The sequence below is a fragment of the Silurus aristotelis genome (genome assembly GCF_946808225.1).
Source record: "Silurus aristotelis genome assembly, chromosome: 16".
In the NCBI taxonomy this organism is placed as follows: Eukaryota; Metazoa; Chordata; class Actinopteri; order Siluriformes; family Siluridae; genus Silurus; species Silurus aristotelis.
The window spans coordinates 18,255,620-18,281,277 of NC_139589.1; the positions used below are offsets into that span (position 1 = coordinate 18,255,620).

General features: G+C 38.1%; 3 protein-coding genes across 5 annotated transcripts; 2 read left to right on the forward strand and 1 right to left on the reverse strand.

The window, feature by feature from the left end:
- The first annotated feature begins 1,897 nt into the window (after positions 1-1,897).
- Positions 1,898-9,424, forward strand: tor1 (torsin family 1). 2 transcript variants are annotated; one of them, XM_083563615.1, is made up of 5 exons: positions 1,898-2,481; positions 4,266-4,531; positions 4,676-4,851; positions 5,972-6,099; positions 7,872-9,424. In XM_083563615.1, exons 1-5 carry the CDS (start codon positions 2,277-2,279, stop codon positions 8,114-8,116), a joined length of 1,020 nt encoding a protein of 339 aa, XP_083419741.1. In that variant the 5' UTR covers positions 1,898-2,276; the 3' UTR covers positions 8,117-9,424. The 2 variants fall into 2 exon arrangements, with proteins under 2 accessions (XP_083419741.1, XP_083419740.1); XM_083563614.1 differs by lacking the exon at positions 1,898-2,481 and adding an exon at positions 2,908-3,240.
- Positions 9,425-11,396: 1,972 nt separating this feature from the next.
- nsa2 (NSA2 ribosome biogenesis homolog) lies at positions 11,397-16,569 on the reverse strand. Its single transcript, XM_083563643.1, has 6 exons — positions 16,410-16,569; positions 13,730-13,917; positions 12,879-13,029; positions 12,356-12,535; positions 12,044-12,236; positions 11,397-11,785 (listed from the first exon to the last, which is right to left on the reverse strand). The coding sequence occupies exons 1-6, from the start codon at positions 16,410-16,412 to the stop codon at positions 11,718-11,720; spliced, it is 783 nt and encodes a 260-aa protein (XP_083419769.1). The 5' UTR covers positions 16,413-16,569; the 3' UTR covers positions 11,397-11,717.
- Positions 16,570-16,592: 23 nt separating this feature from the next.
- Positions 16,593-25,246, forward strand: spout1 (SPOUT domain containing methyltransferase 1). Of its 2 annotated transcripts, XM_083563642.1 has the most exons (13): positions 16,593-16,611; positions 16,718-16,836; positions 17,350-17,389; positions 17,599-17,721; positions 18,068-18,227; positions 19,251-19,343; positions 19,857-19,906; positions 20,319-20,449; positions 20,594-20,666; positions 21,904-22,002; positions 22,686-22,788; positions 24,731-24,878; positions 24,983-25,246. In XM_083563642.1, exons 2-13 carry the CDS (start codon positions 16,795-16,797, stop codon positions 25,046-25,048), a joined length of 1,128 nt encoding a protein of 375 aa, XP_083419768.1. In that variant the 5' UTR covers positions 16,593-16,611; positions 16,718-16,794; the 3' UTR covers positions 25,049-25,246. The 2 variants fall into 2 exon arrangements, with proteins under 2 accessions (XP_083419768.1, XP_083419767.1); XM_083563641.1 differs by lacking the exon at positions 16,593-16,611 and having other exon boundaries at positions 16,699-16,836.
- Positions 25,247-25,658: the final 412 nt, after the last annotated feature.

The following is a 25,658-nucleotide window of genomic DNA, read 5'->3' on the forward strand; positions in this document are numbered from 1 at the left end:
GGAGCTGCTCAAAGATGAAACTGTTTCATGCAGGACTGAGCTAAGGGTATGAGTGATCAGGATTGAATAGGTGTAAGAGTATGAGTGCTTCAGATTGGGTATGAGTAAGGGTATGAGTGATTAGGATTGAGTATAAGTGATCCGGATTGAGCATAAGTGATCAGGTTCGGTTATTGGTGATCAGGATTGGGTATGAGTGAGGGTATGAATGATGAGGATAAAGTATGATTGAGGGTATGAATGATGAGGATTAAGTATGAGTGAGGGTATGAGTGATCAGGATTAAGTATGAGTGAGGGTATGAATGATGAGGACTAAGTATGATTGAGGGTATGAGTGATCAGGATTAAGTATGAGTGAGGGTATGAGTGATCAGGATTAATTATGAGTGAGGGTATGAGTGATCAGAATTAAGTATGAGTGAGGGTATGAGTGATCAGGATTAAGTATGAGTGAGGGTATGAGTGATCAGGATTAAGTATAATTGAGGGTATGAGTGATCAGGATTAAGTATGAGTGAGGGTATGAGTGAGGGTATGAGTGATCAGGATTAAGTATGAGTGAGGGTATGAGTGATCAGGATTAAGTACGAGTGAGGGTATGAGTGATCAGGATTAAGTATGAGTGAGGGTATAAGTGATGAGGATTAAGTATGATTAAGGGTATGAGTGATCAGGATTAAGTATGAGTGAGGGTATAAGTGATGAGGATTAAGTATGATTGAGGGTATGAGTGATCAGGATTAAGTATGAGTGAGGGTATGAGTGATCAGGATTAAGTATGAGTGAGGGAATGAGTGATCAGGATTAAGTATGATTGAGGGTATGAGTGATCAGGATTAAGTATGAGTGAGGGTATGAGTGATCAGGATTAATTATGAGTGAGGGTTTGCGTGAGGGTATGAGTGATCAGGATTAAGTATGAGTGAGGGTATGAGTGATCAGGATTAAGTATGAGTGAGGGTATAAGTGATCAGGATTAATTATGAGTGAGGGTATGCGTGAGGGTATGAGTGATCAGGATTAAGTATGAGTGAGGGTATGAGTGATCAGGATTAAGTATGAGTGAGGGTATGAGTGATCAGGATTAATTATGAGTGAGGGTATGCGTGAGGGTATGAGTGATCAGGATTAAGTATGATTGAGGGTATGAGTGATCAGGATTAAGTATGAGTGAGGGTATGAGTGATCAGGATTAAGTACGAGTGAGGGTATGAGTGATCAGGATTAAGTATGAGTGAGGGTATGCGTGAGGGTATGAGTGATCAGGATTAAGTATGAGTGAGGGTATGAGTGATCAGGATTAAGTATGATTGAGGGTATGAGTGATCAGGATTAAATATGAGTGAGGGTATAAGTGATGGGGATTGAAATTTTGGTTTTGTATGAGAAATCTTTGAACCCCTGCTGTAACCAATGTCATTTGTAGTAACATCAATATTAACCTCATAAACTGACCACTTCTGTGTATTTGTGTATCTGCAATCAAATCAATTTCTGTCAGTTTTCACACACGCTAATCGATTTGATTCGATATGATTGGACATAAACTTAAAAGTAAACAGACAGAGAGCAAGGTTATTAAATGAAGAGAATAGACTATTGGGGATAATTGAAAACATATTCATGGCAAGAATATAGATTAAAATGTAAGTCAGTAATTCTGATACAGTTTAGGCCAGTAGAGAAGGCCTTGCTTGCCCTGACAGCCCACCACTGAAAAGAAAAAAGAGAAAACCTTGACATTCGCCTGACATGATGAACCTGTTCAAAGGCATACGTTGTAATAGCAACTGAATAATTTAAACCGCTCTTTTTTTTTTATCAAAAGAGAAAAAACCTTGACATGAGCCTGACATGTTGGGTCTGTTTAAAATCATGCGTTGCCATAGCAACTAAACTACGACGCAAGTTAACTTGCATTGAAGAACCTGAGTCTGACTTGGCGACGTTGTTATTGTTATTAGGTGAAAGGTGACAGGTGCAGAGGTCCATTTTAGTAACTATTTCCGAATACACTACAGGACTGTGCGCCTGATTCATAATTACCCTCGGGTTTGGTGAAAAACTCATAACGAGTTCATTTGTAATGAAAGGAGACAATATTCCTTTTGTTGCGTATTGATTTTTTACAGACGCTCGAGCGCGCACAGCAAGATCTCGCGATATCACACGATACCGTACAATCAGACGGTACTTTTGGAAATCGAGAAGCCTTAAGGGGGGGTCAATTTAAACCGCCCCTACTCGAAATCAGCCGTGCAACAGAAAACAGACATGCGGCGAAAATGGATCTTAGTTTCACTCCTTTGCTCAGGATGGAGTTTAATGAGCATGACGGCGGAAGCGATCGAGCCCATCTCGACCAGCCTGGCTGTCGGCATCGCCGCCGCTGTAACCGGCTTTCTAGCCGGGTATCCAAATCTGCTGTACTACTTTCAAGAGTGCTGCAGACCAGAGTGGATCTCCTACAACAAAACAGGTGTGTGTGTGTGGAGTGTGTTATCTGTCTCGTATGGGTACTTTTTTTCCTGAACAGGAAGTTGTCTTGCTTGACATCTTTGTCTGGATGTCGTAGCTGCATGGGTTTATTTTCACTTGTCATCACGATATATTATTAATAGATGCTTTTATCTGCTAAAACCTATTTAAGGTGCATAGCTGGTGCAATTAGGGGGGGGGACATATTAACAATGTCCCACAAAAGCCATTTTGTGCTCGGTTCTTATTATATAAATATATATTATAATATATATTCACATTTTATTTTATATACCATACATAATTATTTACTTACAGAACAACTTGCTATATTATCATTTATTGATCTATATTATTTCCGCTAAGTTCTCTGTGCGTCGCAGGAAAATCGCGTCACTGCGTCGCTGCCTGTGTGTGTGCGCCCTACCGTGTTGTGTCGCGTGGAAATGACGTCTTGGGACGGCTACACGGAACTCTCCGTTGCAGTTTGGAGCCGATTCGGTTTTTAAAGCTGATTCAGTTTCCCCCGCAAAAAAAAAAAAAAAAAAACCCGGTCATTTATGACTTAAATGACTGAAGATGAAAGAAAAGGCGTCGTCGGTGTTGCACTTGGTGTTGATAACCAGCGTTATTGTACATGCTTTTGAACCTATAAGCACAACTCTTGTGGCAGGCGCTGGCGTGGTCGCAATTGGAAGTCATTTGTACAATTATTTATTTGAGACGTGTAATGCAAACTGGGTTGGTTTCAACGCGACTGGTAAGTCGAGCTCGTGTGTTATTGGGATGAAGAATGAATCAACTAGGGTTGACTAGCATTCGCTAACTTGGTGTTTGACTTTTGGTTTCTGTTTTGATTTCCGTTTCGTTTTCCAATCTAGGAAGTTTTCAGGATCTCCCCAGACTTATATTCGATTGGGTTTCCTTAGTATTCTTGGTTGACTTCTATGTTGTACATTAAAATACTTATTACAAGACTGTAGTGTGTAAACTAAATTAATAGATGTGAAATAGAGAGTGAGAGCATTCTCACAATTCAAAAACTTTCTTACCAAAGCTGGTTGTATTGCTGAGTTGCTTATTTTAGCGGGAAAAATATGAATAAATAACTGATTCGTCTGGGGTTTTTTATTAGGTGAATTAGACAATTAGATCCCAAAGACCTTCTTATAGGGTGTATATAGTCTATATTTCTGGCCAGAACACCCATACTTTGTCCAATTTTATTTTGGGAGCCATTTGACATTGATTATTATCATAACAACCACTTCTGCTGCAATCGATTATTTCAGTATTCAAATATTGTATAAGAAGTACTTTCTCTTTTTTAAAGCGCAATACTAAAAAAGAGACAGAAAATAATTCCGGTCTATTAAAATGAACGTTTTTTTGTTTTAGAAAAAAGTTTTTTTATTGCTAAAATCTAAAACCCCTTTAGTGTAATTGATTATTACATCAAAATGCAAATACATTGCGTTCAAAAAGTCCCTCCGCAGTGGCCGTGTAGAGTAGTTTATGGGAAACTATTCGTTTAATAAAAATTATTCATGTATTTATCTGTTAAATCTCGCACAGTATCAACGATGTGGTTTTCTTGTCTCTGGAAAAGCTGCTTGACATTTTCCACGAATGAATTCCGTGTGTTTATCGCCAGCTTTAAAACCGTGCTCCACTACCCGCTCTACGCCGCCACTGCCCATTTTTGACCACTGCATATAAATAAAACTATAAAAATCCATTTCAGATTACAAATTGCGTAATGGCCATGTATTCTCTTGTTTTCAGGTCTACAAGTGGATCTTCAGAACAAGCTGATTGGCCAGCACGTGGCATCTCGTGTCATCTTCAAAGCCGTGACTGGCTTCATGAACAGCGAGAACCCGAAGAAACCTCTTGTCCTCTCGCTGCATGGCTGGACTGGCACGGGCAAAAACTTCGTCAGTCAGCTAATCGCCAAAAACATTTACCAACGTGGAATGTCGAGCGGATTCGTACACTTGTTCACGGCAACCGCACACTTCCCACACGAAGTGGACCTGCAATTGTACAAGGTACTGCATAGCATTTTTATAACCCCATATAGTGCTGCTTGCTATATAAGACACAGGCTCTATTTAGAGAACAGAATGCCTAATACTACTGAATTGTGCAGATTAATATTTGTATGCTTTTTTTCGTGTATTTTTTTTTTCTAGTCACAGCTGCAGCAGTGGATAAAGGGCAACGTTTCCGCCTGCCCCCGCTCCATGTTCATATTCGACGAGATGGATAAAATGCACCCGGGCCTGATCGACAGCATCAAACCCTACTTAGATTTTTATGAAGCTCTGGACGGCATCTCCTACCGCAAGGCCATTTTTATCTTTCTAAGGTCTTTACTATCACTATTGTATTTGCTCAAAAAGTCTAGTGCTCGTTTCATGTTAGTTATTACAAGTGTTATGACGCATAGAAAAAAAAGCAATTTTGCAGGATAATTTAATATGATAAGGTCATTGTTGGGTGCAGGGTCTGTATGTATTCAGACAGAGAATAACTTTGATTTTTAATGTAACATTTGTAGTGTAAAGCAATCAGGCAAAACAATATCACATACTCACCATGGATTTTCATCCTGAAATTTTAGACATTTATGGCATTTATTACCGATCAGGTATAACATTACACCATTATAACATTATGACAAGCGGAGTAAATAACATTGATTATCTCGTCATCATGGCACCTGTTAGTGGGTGGAAAATATTAGGGAGCAAGTGAACATTTGTCCTCAATGTTGACGTGTTGAAAGCAGGAAAACTGGGCTAACGTAAGGATTTGTGCGATTTTTGACGAGGGCCAAATTGTGATCGCTAGACGACTGGGGCAGAGCATCTTTAAAACTGCAGCTCTTGTGGGGTTTTCCCAGTCTGCAGTGTTCAGTATCTATCAAAAATGGTCCAAGGGGTGAACCGGGGGACAGGGTCATGGGTGGCCGAGGCTCATTGATGCACGGGGGGAACGAAAGCTGGACCATGTCGTCAACAGACACGCTCCTGTAGCTCAAACTGCTGGAGAAGTTAATGCTCGATGGATCAGGACTGTTTTGGCAGCAAAATGGGGACCAACACAATATTAAGCAGGTGGTCATAATGTTATGCGTGATCAGTGTATATAGTACCTTTAGTAGAATGCATGAGCAAGAATGATTTCACCATAACACTATTAATTATCATATCAGGTTTCTTGTAACGTGTAGCAAGATGTTGCAGATCCCCTGCTTGGTATTTTAGAGCGTATTTCCAGATCGCTGCATTGTTGCGTGTCCACTAGCATGGAAACTTGCACTAGGTTAATTATACTCTATCAATGCACCCCGCATTCCATAAGTATATGGTTCCGAAATGTTGCCTCTGGAAATCACTTTATCAAAATGAAATTATGAAATGAACTGTTTACAGCATTTGGAGTCGGTTTAATGCCCTCTTTGCATTTGTGTTTCTACTCAATAGTAACGCCGGAGGTGAAAATATCGTGCAGGTGGCGCTGGATTTCTGGAAAGCTGGGAAAGATCGAGAAGAGATTGAGCTGAAGCATTTGGAGACCGCGCTGTCCCTGTCCGTCTTTAACAACAAGAATAGTACGTCGAGCAGTTTTTCCTGTGTTGACTTAAGACTTAAATCTTGATGCTAATGATCCAAGAGTCTAAGAGAGCAGGACACTTTTCTAACCTTGTCCTGAGAGTGTGTTCTGTGGCCGTCAGCTATTTGTAAATGGGATACAAAGAGGAACAATTTGCCCTTTATCGATAACCTTTAAGATGCACAGTATTTCAAACTCTGTGAAGAATATTTAGCATAATGAACCGTATTCACATTCCCCAGATGTAGGCAGATCCGCTCAAAACTAAGAGCACCTATTATAGATATGATGTGATGCAACAGAGCACAATATTCAGGCACAAAACCAGTAGAAATGTCACTCTGTATTGCCAGGGCTTTCTCTCTTGGCATCATTTGAAGAACAGTTGTTGCTTAATGTTAACCAAAATATGCTTATGTACATGACAGACTGTTTGGATAAAACTTTGTGGACACCTGACTTACATGACATTTTGAACAACCTACTCCACATTTTGCTGTTATAATAACCTCCACTCTTCTGGAAAGATGTTCCACTGGATTTTGGAGTGCGGTTGTGGAGATTTGTGCTCATTCAGCCAAAAAAGGTGTTAAGTCAGATTTAAATTTTGTCCCTAAGGTGTTCAGTAGGGTTGAGGTTAAAGCTCTTTAGTAGGCTCCTCAAGATCATTCACTCTCAGTCATGTAAACCATACCTTCATGGAGCTGGACTTGTGCGCAGAGGCATTGTCATGCTGGAACAGGTTTGGGCTTTCTAGTTCAATTGAAGGGAAAAACGAATGCTACAGCATCCATATACAGTGGGTACGGAAAGTATTCAGACCCCCTTAAATTCTTCACCCGTTGTTATATTGCAGCCATTTGCTAAAATCAAGTAAATTTTTCTTCCTCATTAATGTACACATAGCACCCCATATTGACCGAAAAACACAGAATTGTTGACATTGTTGCAGATTTATTAAAAAAGAAAAACTGAAAAATCACATGGTCCTAAGTCATAAGTCTTTTTGGAAAAGATGCAACAAGTTTTTCACACCTGGATTTGGGGTTCCTCTGCCATTCCTCCTTGCAGATCCTCTCCAGTTCTGTCAGGTTGGATGGTAAACGTTGGTGGACAGCCATTTTTAGGTCTCTTCGGAGATGCTCAATTGGGTTTAAGTCAGGACTCTGGCAGGGCCATTTAAGAACAGTCACAGAGTTGTTGTGATATATGTATTTGTACATCATATACAATTGCATGCCTTCAACTATGATGTAACAATTTGGGACAAAACCACATATGGTGCTAAATGTCAGGTGTCTGAATATTTTTGTCCATATAGTGTATGTCAGATATGTCAGTATCCATAAAATAAGCAATTGTTTGAATGGAGAAAAAAAATGATATCCAGTAAAGTATGTACATATTCTCGATTTCAAGTCAGCATTATGAATTTGAATACTGTACACAATTTCTGTCAGTAAATACAATTTAATATGTACATTTGCATTTATGCCATTCGGAAGACGCTTTTATCCAGAGCAACTTATATTTTTATCTCATTCATACAACTGAGCAGTTATGGGGTTAAGAGCCTTGGTGTGGCAGGGATTTGAACTCATGACCTTAAGATCCAAAATCTACTGCTGCTACTTATGTTGGTTATTTATTACATTTGTTTTTTAATGAAATTAGGATGATTATTATATGAAAGTCTGTAAAAAAAAATGTTGTGTTTGAAAAACATGTAGGCTTTACTTTATAGGCCCCCTGTTTCTCTTTTTTCCCCAGGTGGTTTTTGGCACACTAGTCTCATAGACAAGAACTTGGTGGACTTCTTTGTACCCTTTCTCCCCCTGGAGTACAAACACGTGGTGCAGTGCGGCCGAGCCGAGATGATCAACAAGGGCCTGAAACCCAACGAGGATGCGGTGACGGAAATGGCGCTCGACATGAACTATTTCCCTCGAGACGAGCGCGCCTTTTCCATGCAGGGCTGCAAGGTTATCTCCAGCAGGCTGGACTTCTACATCTAAAACCGAAAGACATAAACCAGAGATTCTTAATTCTGTGCGTGCCCGACCTGAAGAACTGAGAGGGAACCGAATTAGCAGTATCCAGTGGATATTTGGTTCTTTAAAATCCACCTGAACACTACTCTGATGTCATTCATCACGTGTAAAGGGGAGTGGCAATATTTTTAATTAATCAGGGTGGTTTGGAATACCTCTGTTTTTAACATGAATCAATGGAAATTGATGTAGGCTCGACTCCTTGCTTTTTTTTTTTTTTTTTTTTTTTTTTTTTTTTTTTTAAGAGGAGGATTCAAGTCCTATTATTGATTTTGGTGGTGGCATGAATGTCTTGAATCTTATATGGTCATTTTTTATGACCTTATATTGTGCATTGTCATGCACTAGTAATGAATCAAATTTTATGTGTAAATAGAAAGTACAACATAATGTAACTCAATGTTAATAGAATTTCAATCTAACATGGCCTAGTACACCATATTTCACATCATCTAAAATGTCTTTTTTTTTTTTTGCCATTGATGTCCTGTTCACTGGAACATAACATTGGTTACCACTACAGGAACTGTTTTTTTGCATTGATGTTCACAAACATGAAGCACGTTTCACTGATTATGATCATGCTTTATATACTGCATAACCAATGTCTTGCCATGATTAAAAAAAAAAAAAAAAGGTTTGGAGGTGGTATTAAGATTTAAGTTTCAAGATGCACACTTTTTAGACTCCAAGTGTTTTGTTCATTTGAAGTTGTCAATTATTCCTCATTGATCATTTCCACTAAACCTGATAAACTTGATCTTATTCTTTTATGGTGTTCATGACCACTTCATCTTCTTGTTTACTGATTGATTCTTTGGTTGTAAATTCGATCCCTTAATGCTAATGATCTTCCCAGTGAGATCATAGAGCCTTGTGGAGAGACTTGTGAGGAGAGCTGGGCCTGGATATACCGCCATTAAACATTATTATCGGAAAAGTAAATAACACCGATTATCTCTTCATCATGGCACCTGTTGGTCGGTGGAATATATTAGGGGGCAAGTGAACATTTTGTCCTCAAGTTTGATGTGTTAAAAGCAGGAAAAATGGGCGAGTGTAAGGATTTGAGTAAATTTCCCAAGGGCTAAATTGTGATGTCTAGACCAGCGACCTCCAAACTTTTTTGCACCACAGTCCGGTTATAATTACTATAACTATATTTTCATGGACCGGCCTTTAACGTGTGGTGGATAAATACAACAAAAAATAATACGACCGGTATAAAAACTGGCATTTTCTAAATATAATAATAAACATAAATCCACTGTGGTGTTTTTTGTTCATTTTGCTATCTTAGGGGTTTCAATTTAGCGGTAATGTATTATGTGTTAGCGGCCGGAGCCCCTTTAAGAAGGTAGCAGATGGAGGTAAGACGTGTGACCAAGGCATCTTGACCTGCATCAAGAGGGAGTCATAGACAGATGTGGCGGAGAGAATCCGGTAATTGTCCAAAATAAAACATCATTATGAATCAGATAATAAATAAAAATGAAATAATGTAAGTTATGTATTCTTTCTGTACGGCCCAGTACCAACTGACCCACGGACTGGTCCCTGTCAGCAGCCCGGGGATTAAAACCCACTGGTCTAGACGACTGGGTCAGAGCAAGTATTTTTTATTTTGTGTGAAACCCCAAACTGACTGAAGCTAAATGGGGATCAAAACCTCTAGATGGCACACAAAAGAAGGACTGTCCAGAGATAAGACTGAAGTTAATGGTAATCGGTTGTTGAAAGGGGAGGCACATTGTGATCTTTCAATAAAGTAACAAAGTGGTAAATGAAGCTGGTTCAGTAAGCCCAGTTGTGCTCACTGTGGTGTGCTAATTTTAAACGAGGGGGAACCCCGAAAGTTGTCTTGTATTCATAAAACTATAGGCGTGTACATAAGTATTTAATTATAAATAATAATAATTATATTATTGTGGATAATCTGTGCACCATGTCTGGAGGAACCAACACACCTTTAAGACTAAGGGGGAAAAAAATTTTGACGGTTCACCTTAACACACAGCAAAGGTTTACTGGTCTCATGGATGGATAAGGGTACGTCCCTTTCAGAGAGGTCATAATAGACTTATTCCTCAACAAAGATGTAAGTCACGCCTAGATAGAGACGTCTGTTTCCAACACTATCTCAGGTTTGAACAGTGTTCAATTCCAGATGGTATTTCAGGATTTGAGCAGTGTACCTGATCCAGTCTGCCAAAGTCCATCTGCCAAACCTTTTTCAAACACCACTTCTGGGAGCAGCCCTGGCAGACATGTTGCTCTCTGAAGAGACCCAAGAGGAAACCCATCCTAATCTGGGTGGCACTGAATGTCTAATTATTACAGATACATGTTGTTGAAGTGTGCAGTGATCAAATGCAAGCTGTAGTCCTGAGTCATTGTAGAAGACTGGTGACATTAAGTAGAGACCAAATCCATCTTCAAAGCTCCTGTGTTACTCCGTAATTTTTATGGATCCTCAGGCCATTGATGTAAAACAATCCCTTTGAGTGGCTTCAAACTTTTAGCCAAATAGTTTACATGTTCGAGACCAACAAAAATGCCACCTAGCAACCACAACTGTTACTGCACACGTGCAACCTGGCCGTGTCTAATAACATCTGCTACACATTGGAGTGCCAGTCTTACAAAATGTGGCCTGTTTTTAAGCCCAGTTCATTCCTCAGGTCTCTTTTATCATTGGTCTGTAAACATGTTGTAAATGGCCTGCTCTGTGGTCAAAGTGCCCTGCTGGCTCTGGCCCTCAGAGAAAACATCCATAAAACGAGGGAGGCCAAAGAAAAGTACTTGTAATAGCTGTCTTTAAAAAGCACATCCCAAGAAGCGTCTGTGTTCCGAGTGGAGAGGAACACAGAAAACGGCGTCTCTCAGATAAACTACATCTATAAAATAGGGAAGTTATTACGAACCATTTTAAGCCTTAAAACCTTAGAACGAAACAGAAATGATCGTGCTTCTTATGAGCAGAAAACTCCAGAGATCAAAGCTGAAATTGTCTGGGAAGGTAACGTTTTGTGCCGAGTTGAAGGTTTTAATCGTACCTATTTTATTTTCAATTGTAATAAAAATAGTCAAACAAATTTTGTATTAATCGCTAATATCGTTAATAAAATTTGTGCCGTTAAAAAGTATTCGCATTAACACTCATTTCGACAGCCCTAATATATAATATATAAATTAGTATTTTTTAACAGATTAAAAATCTGATATAAATTCCACAAGATAACACTTATTTGAAAAGATCTTTAATATAATTCAGGTGTTCCTCTGCATCAGCATAGCCCAGTTTAGTGTTTTCCATATTCTAACAAACCACTGCTAAAAAGCTTCTGATTTGAAACAATTTCGTTAAATCGGGAAAATTCACTGACTGATTTGCGTTTTATAGCCCTTCAAACTTTTTCATAATCCATGGAACAGCAGTCAAGTTGGTTTTTTTTTCCTTTAACCACAGTCATATCCTGAAATCTACAGCATTCGAGACAATGTAGATAATCCAAATGTTATTATGGTCTATAGGTGCGCTTATAGGCACCGTCTAACCATTCCATTACACCAACAGCACAGCGTTAATGCAGCCATCGTTTTCTGGGTTATTCGTCACCTGTGCATATTTACCTGCAAACAATAAAAAAGATTATATTACAAACACATCTCATACAGATCATTAAGATCATTCAAATGTACTTTGTACTTTTTCCCCCCTTTTTTTTTTCAAAGGAAAATTCGGGACATGAAACACATGGATTCCAAAAAAAAAAAAAAAGAAGAAAAAAATTTTACACATTAAATAATCCTTTATATGATAAATGTGGGCGATTGGAAATGAACAGCATAATAATAATAATAATAATAATAATAATAAAAAACGCTCACCCCAGATGACCTTGCCACCCTGTGTGACCAGACCAAGCTCACTGATGTTCACCTCGATGACTGTTCCCTTGGTGATAACCCCAAGTGTGGTGTAGAGGGGAGAAGAGGGGTTCTTCTTTACACCCAGGATGGGCAGGTGGAATGTTGCCTTCAGCTCGGGGTGAGTTACGTGTGCCTTCTTAAACCTTAGGCCCTGCAAGAAGATGGAACAAGCACCGCAGAATTAGGCGCAAAATCTTTAACCACCTTTAAAAAATTTGAGTTTGCTGTCAGGAGGAATTGAACACAGCGATTTCTATATGTGCTTCTTACCATTGGCCTGATGAAGCGCTCGTATTTTGGAGGTTTGCGTGTAAAGCCGTCTCCAACAAAGCATACTTTGGTCACCATTCTCTTCCAGGCCTTCTTTTGCCTCTTTCCGGTGCGGATCACCTTCAGAACCTCCGTCTCGCCCTGAGCGCGTACTTTGGGAAGAGGGACCTCCCACTTGCCCTACGAACACCACAACAATTTTCATCACATACTGCAATACATTAGCATAAATTTACTGCATGATTTGGGCCCAGTGTATCCTGAATATCAATTATGGTGGAGACATTTCAATGCGGTGTATCATGAGTTCCGTGATCTTTAAAGCAGTGGCCTGTTTTCAGAACTAATGACTACACAAAAAACATAAGCATGTTGCTTTACCTATACCGGCATAGCACAACATACTTATTCCAGCTACAGACAATTCTGCCTTATTATTACAGTCCCACCCCTAATTAAACCAACGGACGGTCCCCGATTACGCAAGAAATCATTTTACAACATGTGATTGGACAGAACTTACCGCTTTCTCCTTCCTTTTCTGTTTGATCATGTTAGACAGGACTTTGGCTCGAGACTGGCCCTCTCTGTCCAGCAGATACGCTGGCACTGCTCCTTCTGGTGTCTTGTCATCATCTTTCTGTTTGGTTCGTCTTTGTTCGTGCATCTTAATTCTAAAGGCAAATCGGCGCAAACAAAATTTGATTTACAAGGACTGCAAATATGCACATTTACAAACTATAGTCAAATAAACAGCATATTTTTTTAGATTGGCAAAAAGAAAACGAATGTCTAACATCCTGACGATCACTTTCACGCAAATTCTTTTCATATTGGTGAGTTGCTGGCATTCCTTCTGCTTTCATCAAACTGCCAGTTAAAAAGAAATCCCATGATGATGATGATGATAAAGGGTTTAAAACACTGCAGCATTATTTGCCTGAGAAAATGGCAGCAAAATGTTGGACAGCCTTGTAATGGGGATCATTCAGCTGACAATAGTTTTACAACAATACAGAAAATCACATGTCTTTCCTCATTTGTATTGAATTTTTCCAAGTGACCGATGAACATGGACATTGTACCACCTTGCACACTTGAGAATAGATATTTCTGCTCAGGACTTAATTTAAATTCTCATTAAATCAGTCATTTAAAAGCAGATGAGTCTTCACTTTAAAACTTCTGCTAAGAAACCAGCGACAGTGGTGGTAAATCAGCGAAAGGCTCATTGATGCATGTGGGGAGGGCTTCTGTAACTCAAATTGCTAAATAAACACAAAATATTAGGCAGGCAGTCATCATGTTATGCCTGATCAGTGTATAGCTCCTTAAATAACCGGTTAAAGAATTGTTAATGTTTTTTTGACTCACGTTTTCTTCATCTGGATCTTCTCGGCATGCCTCTGTTTGTGGTACAGTTTGGCTTTCAGGCCGATTAACTTCTTGGCTTTGTGCGAGCGCTCATGCGCCTCACGGCTCTCCTTCTTCCTCTTCCTCTCATGGTGGTCGAGCCGGTAGCCGTGGCGCTTGCGGTGCAGCTCGATGTGCTCGTTCTGCGGCTGTGGAAAACAGGACACAAATTGCATGAGAACAGGACAAGGGGGTTTTACATTCATTTCTATTTTCTTAGTGGAGGAGCTCGTGTGGAATGGAAGTACCACAGTGAAACACGAGCACGTGAAAAGAAAACACACTGGTATCATGTCACGGATGAAGGGGAAACAGCATGGTAAGTAAAAAAAACGGTTTATCCTCATCATGTGAAAATGTTATAGTTTAATGAAGTGCTTTTGCGTAAACTGTAACTTCGAGACAGTCGCACTGGATCTGTTCTGTCGTGACTCGCGAGCATCAGGTTGTGAAATCACCTTGCTCACGATATAGTGACGGATTCGATTAAAACACTGGAGACTTCAATTAAAACAAACAAACACTAAATCTAAAAACAGCAAATACCAGCAGCAGTGAACGATTCTATTTTTAGTCACTGTTGTGGGTTTCAGCAAATAATTATGTATTTGTACACGAATGCATATTATTATTATTATTTTTTAATTATATATATATAATCAAGCCTGTAAGCTTGCTGCGTTCTCTTTTTATAGCATTTGTCTACTTGTAAACTGTAAATCTATTTTCAAACGTGATTTACTGCGGCTTTACTGCGTTCAAATGCTTGTTTTCATGTTGTTTATTTAAATTATGAATATATTATTAAAAAAGAATTTATATTATTTATACATTCTAGAAGCTTATCTTCACAACTGAACAAAAGGTGATTTATTATCAAAAATTGTCAAAACACTGTTGTATTATATTTTATATTGATTTTGGTTGCCATCTGCATTCTGATCATTAAAAAACAATATAATTATTGATTTACAAAAATTGCTTTACCTTGCATAGTTATATGCTGTTATTATTATTATTTATTTTTTTACAGAAACAAACAATCCAACATGAGTGAATTTGTTTAAGGAGAAATCCACCATGCACTCCTTGACAAGCAGCTACTATAAGCTTTATGAAATGTCCAAATTAAAGAGAGTTAAACTCAATATCATTTTTTTATTTGTGTACACGTTTATACATTAAGACCCTGAACAAGGATTTTATACAGTTATAGGCAAAAAATAGGCAAAAATGTAATTACATTTTGTTTTAGTTTTTTAATCCAATTAATAAAAAAATAAATCTTCAGATTAATCAATTATCAAAATAATAATTGATTGCAGCCCTAATATATACATATCTATACACAGACAGACAGACAGACAGACAGACAGACAGACAGACAGACAGACAGACAGACAGACAGACAGAATTCGCACACTAATATTTCGTTGGACCGCCCTTAGCTTTCACCATGGCATTGTTTCGAAAAGCTTCTGTAATGTCACATTTATTCCTGTCCAGAGTTGCAGTAATTTTTCCACCAAGACCCTGTATTGATGGGAGAGTCGGACTCCAGTCTTCTCCAGCACATCACCAAGATTCTCAAAGATTCGCCAATCCATGTGTAAAAATTATGTCTCATCTTAGAATATGCTTGTGCCATCAGGGAAGAAAAAAATCCATTGATGGAATAATCAGGTCATTCAGTGTATTTAGGTATTCATCTGACCTCATTGTTTGGGCACAAAACGTTGCTGAACCGAGACCTGACCAACTGCAGCAACCTCAGATCATAGCACTACCCCCACAGGCTTGTACAGTAGGCACTAGGCATGACGGGTGCATCAGTTCATCCACCTCTCTTCTTACCCTGATCACTCCATCACTCTGGAACAGGGTAAATCTGGACTCATCAGAACACATGGCCTTCTTCCATTGCTCCAGAGTTTGATCTTATGCTCCCTAGGAAACTGAAGCCTTTGTTCCGATTAGCCTCACTGATAAGTGGTTATTTTAAGGCTACACAGCTGTTTAATCCCAAATCCTTAAGTTCCCTTTGCATTGTTCGTGTGGAAATGCTCTTACTTTCATTATTAAAGCTATTAAAGCTGTCAGTTCTACTGTTGTTTTACGATTTGAGTTTAACAAACGTTTAAATGATCGCCGATCAATCAAGTTTTCTTTTCGACCACAATTCTTCGATCCTTTCAGTTTTTTATAATGCGTTGGACAGTTCTTAACCTAATTGTAGTAATTTCATTGATCTCCTTAGATCTTTGCTTGATGACCTTTCTAAGACAGAAAAACATTTTCCACGACCACAGGACGTGTTTTCCAACATGGCTGTTTAAGAAATGAGAAACTACTGACTGCAACAGTTAGTGTTAAATAACAAACAATCATCCACGCAGTAATAATTCAATTGAAGGCTCTTATCTACTTGCTTAGTTAAATCCAGGTGGTGATTATTTTTTGTTTACGGGCAGTGTATATTCACAATAATAACTGCGTCCAAACTCCAGTTAGCCTGCTAGCATCGCATCAACACTTCGCCATATAGCAACGCCACCATATGCGCGTGCGAGTCATTAGCCAACAAACTAGCTTCAGTTCTTCTCGGAATTTACGCCATAAGAGACAACAAACAGTTTCTTACCATGTTGCTTCTGGATGTTTATTTATTCCAAAAAGAAGTACAAGTATTGTATAACAGATTCCTGTGAATTAAACAGTTGTTACTGAGGCTTATTCGAGCCGCTTGGGTTTCTGATGTTATTTCCCCAAAGCTCGTGTTTGAAAGGAAGTGCGACCTGAATGATCGTCCGTCACGGACATGCCTTCAATAAATATTACAGGCCGTAGGAACTCACTTGAACGACATAATTGAAATATTTTATAATTTCTTTTTATATGAATGTATTAAAAGCTTACAACGATTTTGTCTGGACTGTCTTGATTTTTTAGAGCGGGGTTTCATCCGGAACCAAATACAAGTGCTTGTTTTTTTAACGTAACATTTGGAGAAGACACAGTGCTGAAGCATGGAAGGTTCAACGTCGAAAAAGAAACTCTTATCTGGAGAGGTTTGTATAAGTTTTTTTTTCTCGTGTGCGTTGAATTGAATGGAATACGAGTCACACTTTAATATCTTAGTACATATTAAATATAACCTTCGTGCTGTAAACAGGGTATGGGGCAGCTGCATTCCTGCAGTGATCTCTTTATTACCTAAAATGTGTATGAAATACTGGACCTCCTACTCTGTGTACTGCGTTATAGTGTCTTATAAGAAGCCATTTGGGATTTATCGTCTTACTCTGTATATTGGGTTATTATTTCGGGCTCAGGCTCTTTGTCTTGATGTTCCCCCTACCCTGAACACTTAAGTGATTACTAAATCTCAAGCACACACTCATGAAGGACTGTTAAATAGTATATTTTCCAATCATAAAGGTTCGAATATATATATATAATGTGTGTGAGTGTGTGAGTGTGTGAGTGTGTGTGTGTGTGTGTGTGTGTGAGTGTGTGAGTGTGTGAGTGATGTTCAATCGTGTGTTTTCTGTGTAAGATCATCTTGTGATCTTTGATTTCAGGGTGAAGAAAAAATCAACTGGAAAAAACGAAAAGCAGAAAGTACGTAACGCATCAAAATGCGCCTCATAACTTTATTTTTTAGCTATTAAGTAATAAGGGTGACATTTTTTTGGCCTGGTCTAAATTTAATTGTCATTTCAATGATCATATTATCTGTAAACCAAAGCTGCATTTACAATAAGGAAAAGCTGTGTACCTCATTTGTTTTCTCATTGCACCCGATCGTATGTTGTTTGTTATACGCACAGAGAAGGAACAAAAGCAGAGATGGAAGGAGGCCAAGCTGATTCGGCAGCTGGAGAAACAAAACCAGACAAAGGAGGAAGAGCTCAAGCAGCTGCAATCTCAGGATAAGGATGAGGAGGCTAAAGGTATTCTGACAGATTTTGGTCAAAACTAATAAGCAATGTTCTAGTTTTTACCACCTTCATATTTTAGTGCTCATTCCCCTGTGTCACCAAACATACTGATCTAATTTATTCTGGTCTTATCTGTGCATAACAGCTAATAACATTTCCAGTTATAATGACATTTTATTATAAACCACTGCATTTAGTGAGATGGGCTTCATTCTTGCAACATGTCCAGTCAGTTTATAGTAATGAAATAATTAACTTTTACAAGAGGAACTCAATTCTCTTTAATTAGTTTTTTGCCTAATGACTTAATTCTAGTGACTTTTTTTTTTTTTAAACCATTTCTCAAACTCCTTCTCAGGTCGTTTGTACACAGTAAGTGTTGCTCTGCCAGGCTCGGTGTTGGATAACGCACAGTCGCCTGAACTCCGTACTTACCTGGCGGGACAGATCGCTCGTGCCTGCACCGTCTTCTGTGTGGATGAGGTGGTCGTGTTTGATGAGCAAGGAGACGACACCAAGTGAGTCACCAGAGTGATCCAGGACCTTTTAGATCAGAAAATTAATTCAAAGGTCACCACAGGCTAACTTTGGCCCACAGGCCCTAGTTTGGGCATCTCTAAACTATAATATACTGGATATATGTCAATGCATTGAGCATGCAAAAATATATGTATATATACATATACATATTGTTGTATATGTATAACAGAACTCTATTGTACTATAAATGGGATTGTTTCTTGATGTTTTTGTGGTACTTATAGTTTCGGAACAAAGGCTACTTTAATTATAATATAATAGAGTTCGGGAAATTGCAGTAGTTTATTTGGGCCCACAGCACTCAAGCAAATTGAAATTTTTATTTATTTATTTTTTTTTTTGAAGAATTTTATTAAGAATCAGATCATTAACTGTCAATTCACAACTTGGCCACTTAATAATAACATTTTTGGGTTTCCACTGTAAAGTGTAGTTTATATCCAGGCTAAATGTACTAATACTCATACTGATTATAAAATACTGACTATTTTCGATAATAGAACAGATGATACACTGAACATTTTCCTACAATAATATAAATAAATAATAAATATAAAATTCCCTACCTAATATAAATGATAAAGCGCATAATCTGTTGAAAATAGGGGGGGCTTTAAAGAGAGCCTGAGGTGAGAGGGATGTCCCAGTCTATTGTCATGTTTTGCCCTTGCCATAGCTGTAAGTTGTACATAAGTGTCCTAGAAGGTCACAGTCTGAGATTTCTGCTCCTTTTGGAACTTCAGTGCTTGGTTAAAATGTCTCATGAATTTAATGACTGCTCATGTCAACTCATGGCCAAAGAATCCTTTCATGATGTGTGAATTGTGCAACGTTTGGTCACCTATGTAGAAATCAATAGCAGATTTCATCATTTATTCAAAAAAGTAGTCAGATATTTTAAATATAAGTAAACAAAGCTGTTTGTTATTGATAACACTTAAATCCGTGCATTTTACATTTCCTAAAATGCAGTTTGTTTCATGTATGGTGGTGGATTTTAGGGGAACTGTCGAGGGCGAGTTTAAAGGAGTTGGAAAGAAAGGTCAAGCATGTGTTCAGCTGGCCAGGATCCTGCAGTTTCTGGAGTGTCCACAGTGAGCATGGTTTCTTTTACAGTAACACAAACAACACACAATAATACTCACTATTTTGACAAAATGTTGTGGACACCTGACCATTACATTTGTATGTGGTTTTTTGAGCATCCCATTCTACATTTTGTTTTGCATTCCAATTCAGATCTTCCACACGATGTAAACCAGATCTTCACGGCAACATTGTCATGCTGGAACTGGTTTGGGTCTCGTAATAAAGTAAATGGAAAATGGAAATCGACCGTATTCGAAAAAATCTTGTATTGTGTGCCTCCAACTTTGTAGAGTTTGAGGAAGAGTCACATACGGCTGGAAAAGGTCGGGTGTCCCAATACTGTTGTCCATATAGTTTTTTCTATTTTATGAAATTTTTTAAGTTTGACTGCAGTGCAATTATTGTGGAATGTCCTTATATAAACAGGACAATGATGCTCTTCTAGAAATGTACAGTCAATGTACTTCATGTGCACTCACATTTACACTGAGTAAAGACTTTCTGCCTTTTTTGCGTAGATATTTGCGGAAAGCGTTCTTCCCCAAACACCACGACCTGCAGTTTGCCGGTAGGTGCCGCATTTTTCTCCTTCTTAAATTCAAATTCGTCGTGTACGCTGTATGACGTGCAGTGAAATCGTTTTAATGGCCGCTTTATTACATAAATCAGGATCAAAAAGAAAGAATTTAATAGAGGAATAAAATAATTTACAATATTCTAGCAATATAAAATAGTATTTACAGTTTAATAAAATGGAACCAAATGAAATAAAAATTCATAGTAGAATATAGTAGCATTTTATAATAATCGAAACAAAATATCCAGCATATTCAAGTATGCAGCCGAAGTTGCATCTGTGGAGGAAGATGATCGAATACCTAATGAAGATCAGATGTGCAAGATGTATATTAACGATCATAATTATTGCTCTAAATATACATTGTGTGTGTGTGTGTGTGTGTGTGTGTGTGTGTTTTCAGGACTGTTGAACCCTCTGGACAGCCCACATCACATGCGTATTGATGAGGAAGCAGAATTCCGAGAGGGTGTGGTGGTGGATCGACCTTGTAAAGCGGGAAAAGGGTCTTTCGTCAACTGTGGGATGAGGAAGGTATGTGTTGATGTGACAAGAATAATCTAAGCTTTTTTAAAAATATAATGACATTTTATTTAATCATTGTAGAATTGTGTTGTATAATGCTGTTCAGAATGTTTATTATACTGACGGAGATTCTCACACTATTCCTGTTTTTAGGAAGTTCAGATCGATAAGCAGCTTCAGCCCGGTTTAAGGGTGACTGTCCGACTTAATAAAAACCAAATCTCAGGTAAATGTGTCTTAATCACAAGAACACACGTACACAATTTATTGACCTTTATTATTATTGAATATGACAACAGTCTGTACATGTTACATTATTTTCACACCTGCATTTAATAAATAGTCAGACAATGAGAAAATCTTATTTTAGCTGTCTACTACAGTATATTGGAGTTGAAATTAAAAGGTGGAGACTGTCTGCTTTACTTTAAAGGTGTTTACAGCAGAATCAGGTAAATGATGTAGGATTTACAGCATGTGTTATTTGTCCCTGACTGTTTTTTTTTAATTAATTGATTAATTTATTTTTATGATAACTGTACAATTAGTATCTTAGCTGCTGGTGTTTGTTGTTCCCTATATTATTTCACTTGCCTTTAATAGGAAGATTGAGGACATGCAGATTTATAGAACTAGTGGAAACAATCTCTTTAAAACACCCTTCAGGAGGCAGGCGTATCTGCTGACAAACTAAAAAAGACCTAAATAAAGAGGCGTTTACCTCAGGATTTTAACAATTTATGCCTCAAAAACAGAAAAGCAACATTAGTGTATGCCAGCGACATACAAAAAAAAACCCTACCGTTTCCCAACAGCATTCTATAGAAAGATGAGACAAAGATCAACTTGTACCTGAATGATGGCATTTATCAAGAATTGAATTTGCTTTGACTGAGGTAAATGCTTCAGATCATTGGACGATATTTTACTGTGCCGATATTCAACTGAATCGTACTTCAAAAGCAGCCCAAGACTTTTTTTTTACGGCCAAAAGGTGAAACGTTTTGCGATGGCCGAATTATTCACATGACCTGAATTCAACTGAGCATACTTGTTGAAGCCAAAAGTGCAGGGGGAAAACTCACAAGAAACAACAGGAATGATTAATAGGTGAAGTAAAGGCCTGGTGCAGCATCAAACCAAGAAAGAAATCCAGCATTTGGTGATGTCTATGGGTTCCAGATTAGGGCAGTTATTAAGTAAAAGGATTTGCAACCAAATATTAAAATTGACAGGTTTTTTCTGGGCTCAATGTTCAGGTTTGTATGTAAACATCGTAAAATTGACTCTGAAACTCATTATTTATTTTCAGCTCCATTATATTGTGGTCCATGTCCTTTTGGCTGATTTCCAACACGGGAATTTGTCGAAAAATGTTTTAGAATGTTTGTTAAAATAAAAGAAAAAAAAATGAATGAAATAAAACAAAGGCATTGTTTCTCCACTGCGTGTTTGGTATGCAGAGAGCAGGGTGTATAAAGGAGTGGTCGTGTCTCCTCATGTTCCCAGAACAGAAGGTGGGCTCTACTGGGGCTACAGTGTCCGTCTTGCATCCTGCCTTAGTGAGTAAACGTTTATTTATTTATTTTCATTTTTTAAATCCGAGCAAAAGGAGACCTGTTTAGAAGAAAATGTTGTACATTTATAACTGTGTTACTATTCAACTGGTGGTGTTAGATTTAGAATCAGAATCAGAAAGAGCTTTTTTGCCAGATATGTTTGCACTTACAGGGAATTTGTTTTGGTGACAGAAGTTTCCAGTTGCATAAAGAAAAAGAAAGTAAAATAGAAAAATAATAAAATAAAAACAATAAAAAAAAGAATAAAAAGTTATTGCACATTTTTATATAGAAAAATAAATACAGTATTAATGCACAGAAATGTAAAGATCATTTAAGAGTTCATGAGGTAGATTTATACAGGGAAGGAAAGTTCAATAAGCATATGGCTTGGATGTGACGGATCCAGAGTGATCTTCTGAGCCTTTTTCTCTCACTCTGGATGTGTACAGTCCTAGAAGAGTGGACAAGAAAGAATCATACCATTTTTTTGAGTGCCTTAATAGTTGATTGTAAATTTTATTTACTTTATTTGTTTGTTTAAAAATTGCCTTTCACTTAACAGTAACTGGAAGGTTTTTACCTCATCATTAATATTGCTAAATCGCTAGAAATGATTAATTGACAATTCTTATATCCAGGCCCATTATAAATAACACTGCTTTGGAATTGTGTGTGTTCGCTAGGTGCTGTAATGACCGAGTGTCCTTTCAAAGATGGCTATGATCTGACTATTGGGACATCTGAAAAGGGCAGCAATGCTGATGATGCCAATCTTCCTCCGTTCAGGTATGAAGGAGCTCTGAGCTCAGTGAAGTAATTGCTGAAGTGTCACGTAGCGTTACGCAGTCAGTCTCTATTTTGTGTACCACTGCAGATTGTTTTCAGTGTGGATGGTGGTTCTCATCAAAATGTCTGACATATAAGCCTTCATGTCGTTGTGCTGGAGCAACGCATTTATTTTGCTTTCACTTAATGAAACTGGGAGATGAGCCAGAAAACAGGCGAGTCTTGAATGATTGACAGATGTACTAGGGTTCTGAAATTTCAGCTATTTCCCTGGAAACCCATCATTTTGTAATAGTAGTCTCTGGATTTGTCCCTCATGAAAGATGCACTGATACAGTGTTCTCACTTTCTGTCCAGGTGAATAGAGAATGATCTGGGAAGTTTGTTAGCGTGAAATCTACGAATGTGTGTGTTCAGCACACCATTACCCGGAAGTTCTGTGCAGTTTAATCAATGTTTTAAATGAATATAATATTTAATATAATATAAACAGCTGTGACCATTGTAACATTCAGTAGCAGTCACACACTGAGTAAAACAGCTGACACTGCACACGTGCAGTTAATGGACACACAAATCTAAAAATAATTCATTAGGAGTGACGAGGATGGACAGGTTAGAAATTAATTCTAGATGGTTTGGACATGTGCAGAGGAGGGACATGGGGTATTTCGGTAGGAGAATGCTGAGGATGGAGCCACCAGGAAGGAGGAAAAGAGGAAGACCAAGGAGGAGGTTTATGGATGTGGTGAGGGAAGACATGCAGGTAGTTGATATGAAAGAGGCAGATGTAGAGGACGGGGGGCTATGGAGACTGATGATCCGCTGTGGAGACCCCTAACGAGAGCAGCCAAAAGAAAAAGAAATATACCAGAAACGGATAAGCAAAATGACGATTGACATGGATTTCACATGGTTGCCAAAATCTACCTTAAATGAAATAATGCATGAGCTTTGGCTCAAATGATGCGCACTTTTGATTAATCAAATCCATAGTTTATTCATATTGCACCATTTACATGGAGCCGTTCACAATGTTTAGAATAACTGAAACCTAACATCTTTTAGGAATTAAAAGCCAAAAAACAAAACTGACTTTTTAAAAAAAGATTCAAAAGTAACCAGTTTTGAGGTTGACCTTATATTAAAAGTTAAATCAATCCACAGGAGCAGCCATGGCAAATACTTGATCACCTCTGTTTTTGTACTTAGTCCTTGCTACATATAAAAGAAGCTGATGAGCGGGATCTAAATAAACGCGATGAAGAAGGGCACTGTAGTAAGTCGACAGGGTATTTCGATGCTGAATGATTTCAAGCTTTATAAACTTTAAAAGTCTGAAATTAACTGGATGTCAGTGCAGCAAAGCCAAAACAGGGCTATATTACACAGTACGTTCTTGCCTAAGTGTATTAGCCAGAAGTTGAGCAACAGCATTTTGAACCAGCTGTAACATTTTCAGGGATTATTGTAGGAAACCAATGTACAATGAATTAAAATGGTATAACCTTCAGCTAATAAATGTATGTGTAGCCTTTTTCAAGACCTAAAAAGGATAAAAAAACGCTTCACTTTGGCAAGTAATCTGAGTTGAAATAAACTGTTTTTCAAAGTCAGTATCTGTTTCTCAAAAGTCAGGTTGCTATAACACGTTACTCCCAAATTCCTTACACAGGGTTTTTAGATGGAGCCAAGAAAGTGTTGATAAAGTTTTGGTAAGCAAAGGAAGTTTAATGCCAGCCATGTTTTTATTTCTAAGATTTCTAAGACATTCGAATAAAGACTGTACATTACTGTAGATGAATCTGCTGCACCTTCTTGTGTCTCAACCTTAATGCAATCCAGAAATGATCATGTGCCTAGTTACAGTTGCTTGAATTGATTTAATAAAAGTGTCAGTCAAATAAGAAAATAAATGTGAATGTCTTTTTTTTTTTATCAGGCACATGTTAGTGGTGTTTGGTGGGCTTCAGGGTCTGGAAGCGAGTGTTGACGCTGACCCACACCTGGATGTAACTGACCCCAGTGTGCTCTTCGACCTCTACCTCAACACGTGTCCCGGTCAGGGCAGCCGTACCATCCGAACCGAGGTGAGAAACAGCCCAAGCAACACATTTTACTTTACCCACATTGAAGTGAAAAAGTGACGTGTCTTTTCTGGGTTTAATTGGTTTTAATTTCGTTTTCCAAACAGGAGGCAATATTGATCTCCTTGTCATCATTACGACAAAAAATAAAAACTGACCAAGCTAAACTGTAATGGCGGTGAAATCGCACAATGGCAAGAAGACGAGTGTATTGTTGTTTTTTTTTCATATTCAGCAAGAGAATATTTTGTCCACAAATGTGTTTCAGAGAAGGACATTGGAATGTACTATCGTACAATGTATTATGTAAAATATTGTTTTGTCATTACACACACAAATATTGCTAATACAATTTCATAAAAAAGACACTTCAGGCTTGTGTTTTTTTTTTTTTTATTTTATTATTTTTTTTTAAAAAACATATAATCACAGTCATCACCAGCCTATTTCAGATGAAAAGTACCAAATGTGGCAAGGGGAAATTGTTAGCTATTGTTCATAATTGAAATGTATTTGAAGTGATATTACTCTGAAAACTAAAAAAAAAACCACAGGGTCATAGAGTCTCGTTACAGCGTTTCTTTGGGGACCCAGACACATCTCCAAACAAACCATACAGCATTCAAACAATGCACATTTAGCTCCCTGAAGTAAAGCGAGCGAGAGTATCAGTGTTTAAAAAAGATCGCATGGCATCATAACTGGTGAATCGCATCGCATCAGTAGCTGCTTCATATGTATCTTTAATGTATCATATCGACGGCTATGCATCGAGATCGGAAT

Coding starts and splice junctions, on each gene's coding strand:
- nsa2 (XM_083563643.1), bottom strand. Junction 13,030..13,729: donor AAGATCCAGATGAAGAAAAC/GTGAGTCAAAAA, acceptor ATTTGCCTTTAG/AATTAAGATGCACGAACAAA. Junction 11,786..12,043: donor GGGTGGCAAGGTCATCTGGG/GTGAGCGTTTTT, acceptor TATTGTTTGCAG/GTAAATATGCACAGGTGACG.
- tor1 (XM_083563615.1), top strand. CDS start 2,277: ATGCGGCGAAAATGGATCTTAGTTTCACTCCTTTGCTCAGGATGGAGT. Junction 2,482..4,265: donor GATCTCCTACAACAAAACAG/GTGTGTGTGTGT, acceptor TCTTGTTTTCAG/GTCTACAAGTGGATCTTCAG. Junction 4,852..5,971: donor GCCATTTTTATCTTTCTAAG/GTCTTTACTATC, acceptor TCTACTCAATAG/TAACGCCGGAGGTGAAAATA.
- spout1 (XM_083563642.1), top strand. CDS start 16,795: ATGGAAGGTTCAACGTCGAAAAAGAAACTCTTATCTGGAGAG. Junction 19,907..20,318: donor CCACGACCTGCAGTTTGCCG/GTAGGTGCCGCA, acceptor GTGTGTTTTCAG/GACTGTTGAACCCTCTGGAC. Junction 22,003..22,685: donor CCGTCTTGCATCCTGCCTTA/GTGAGTAAACGT, acceptor TGTGTTCGCTAG/GTGCTGTAATGACCGAGTGT.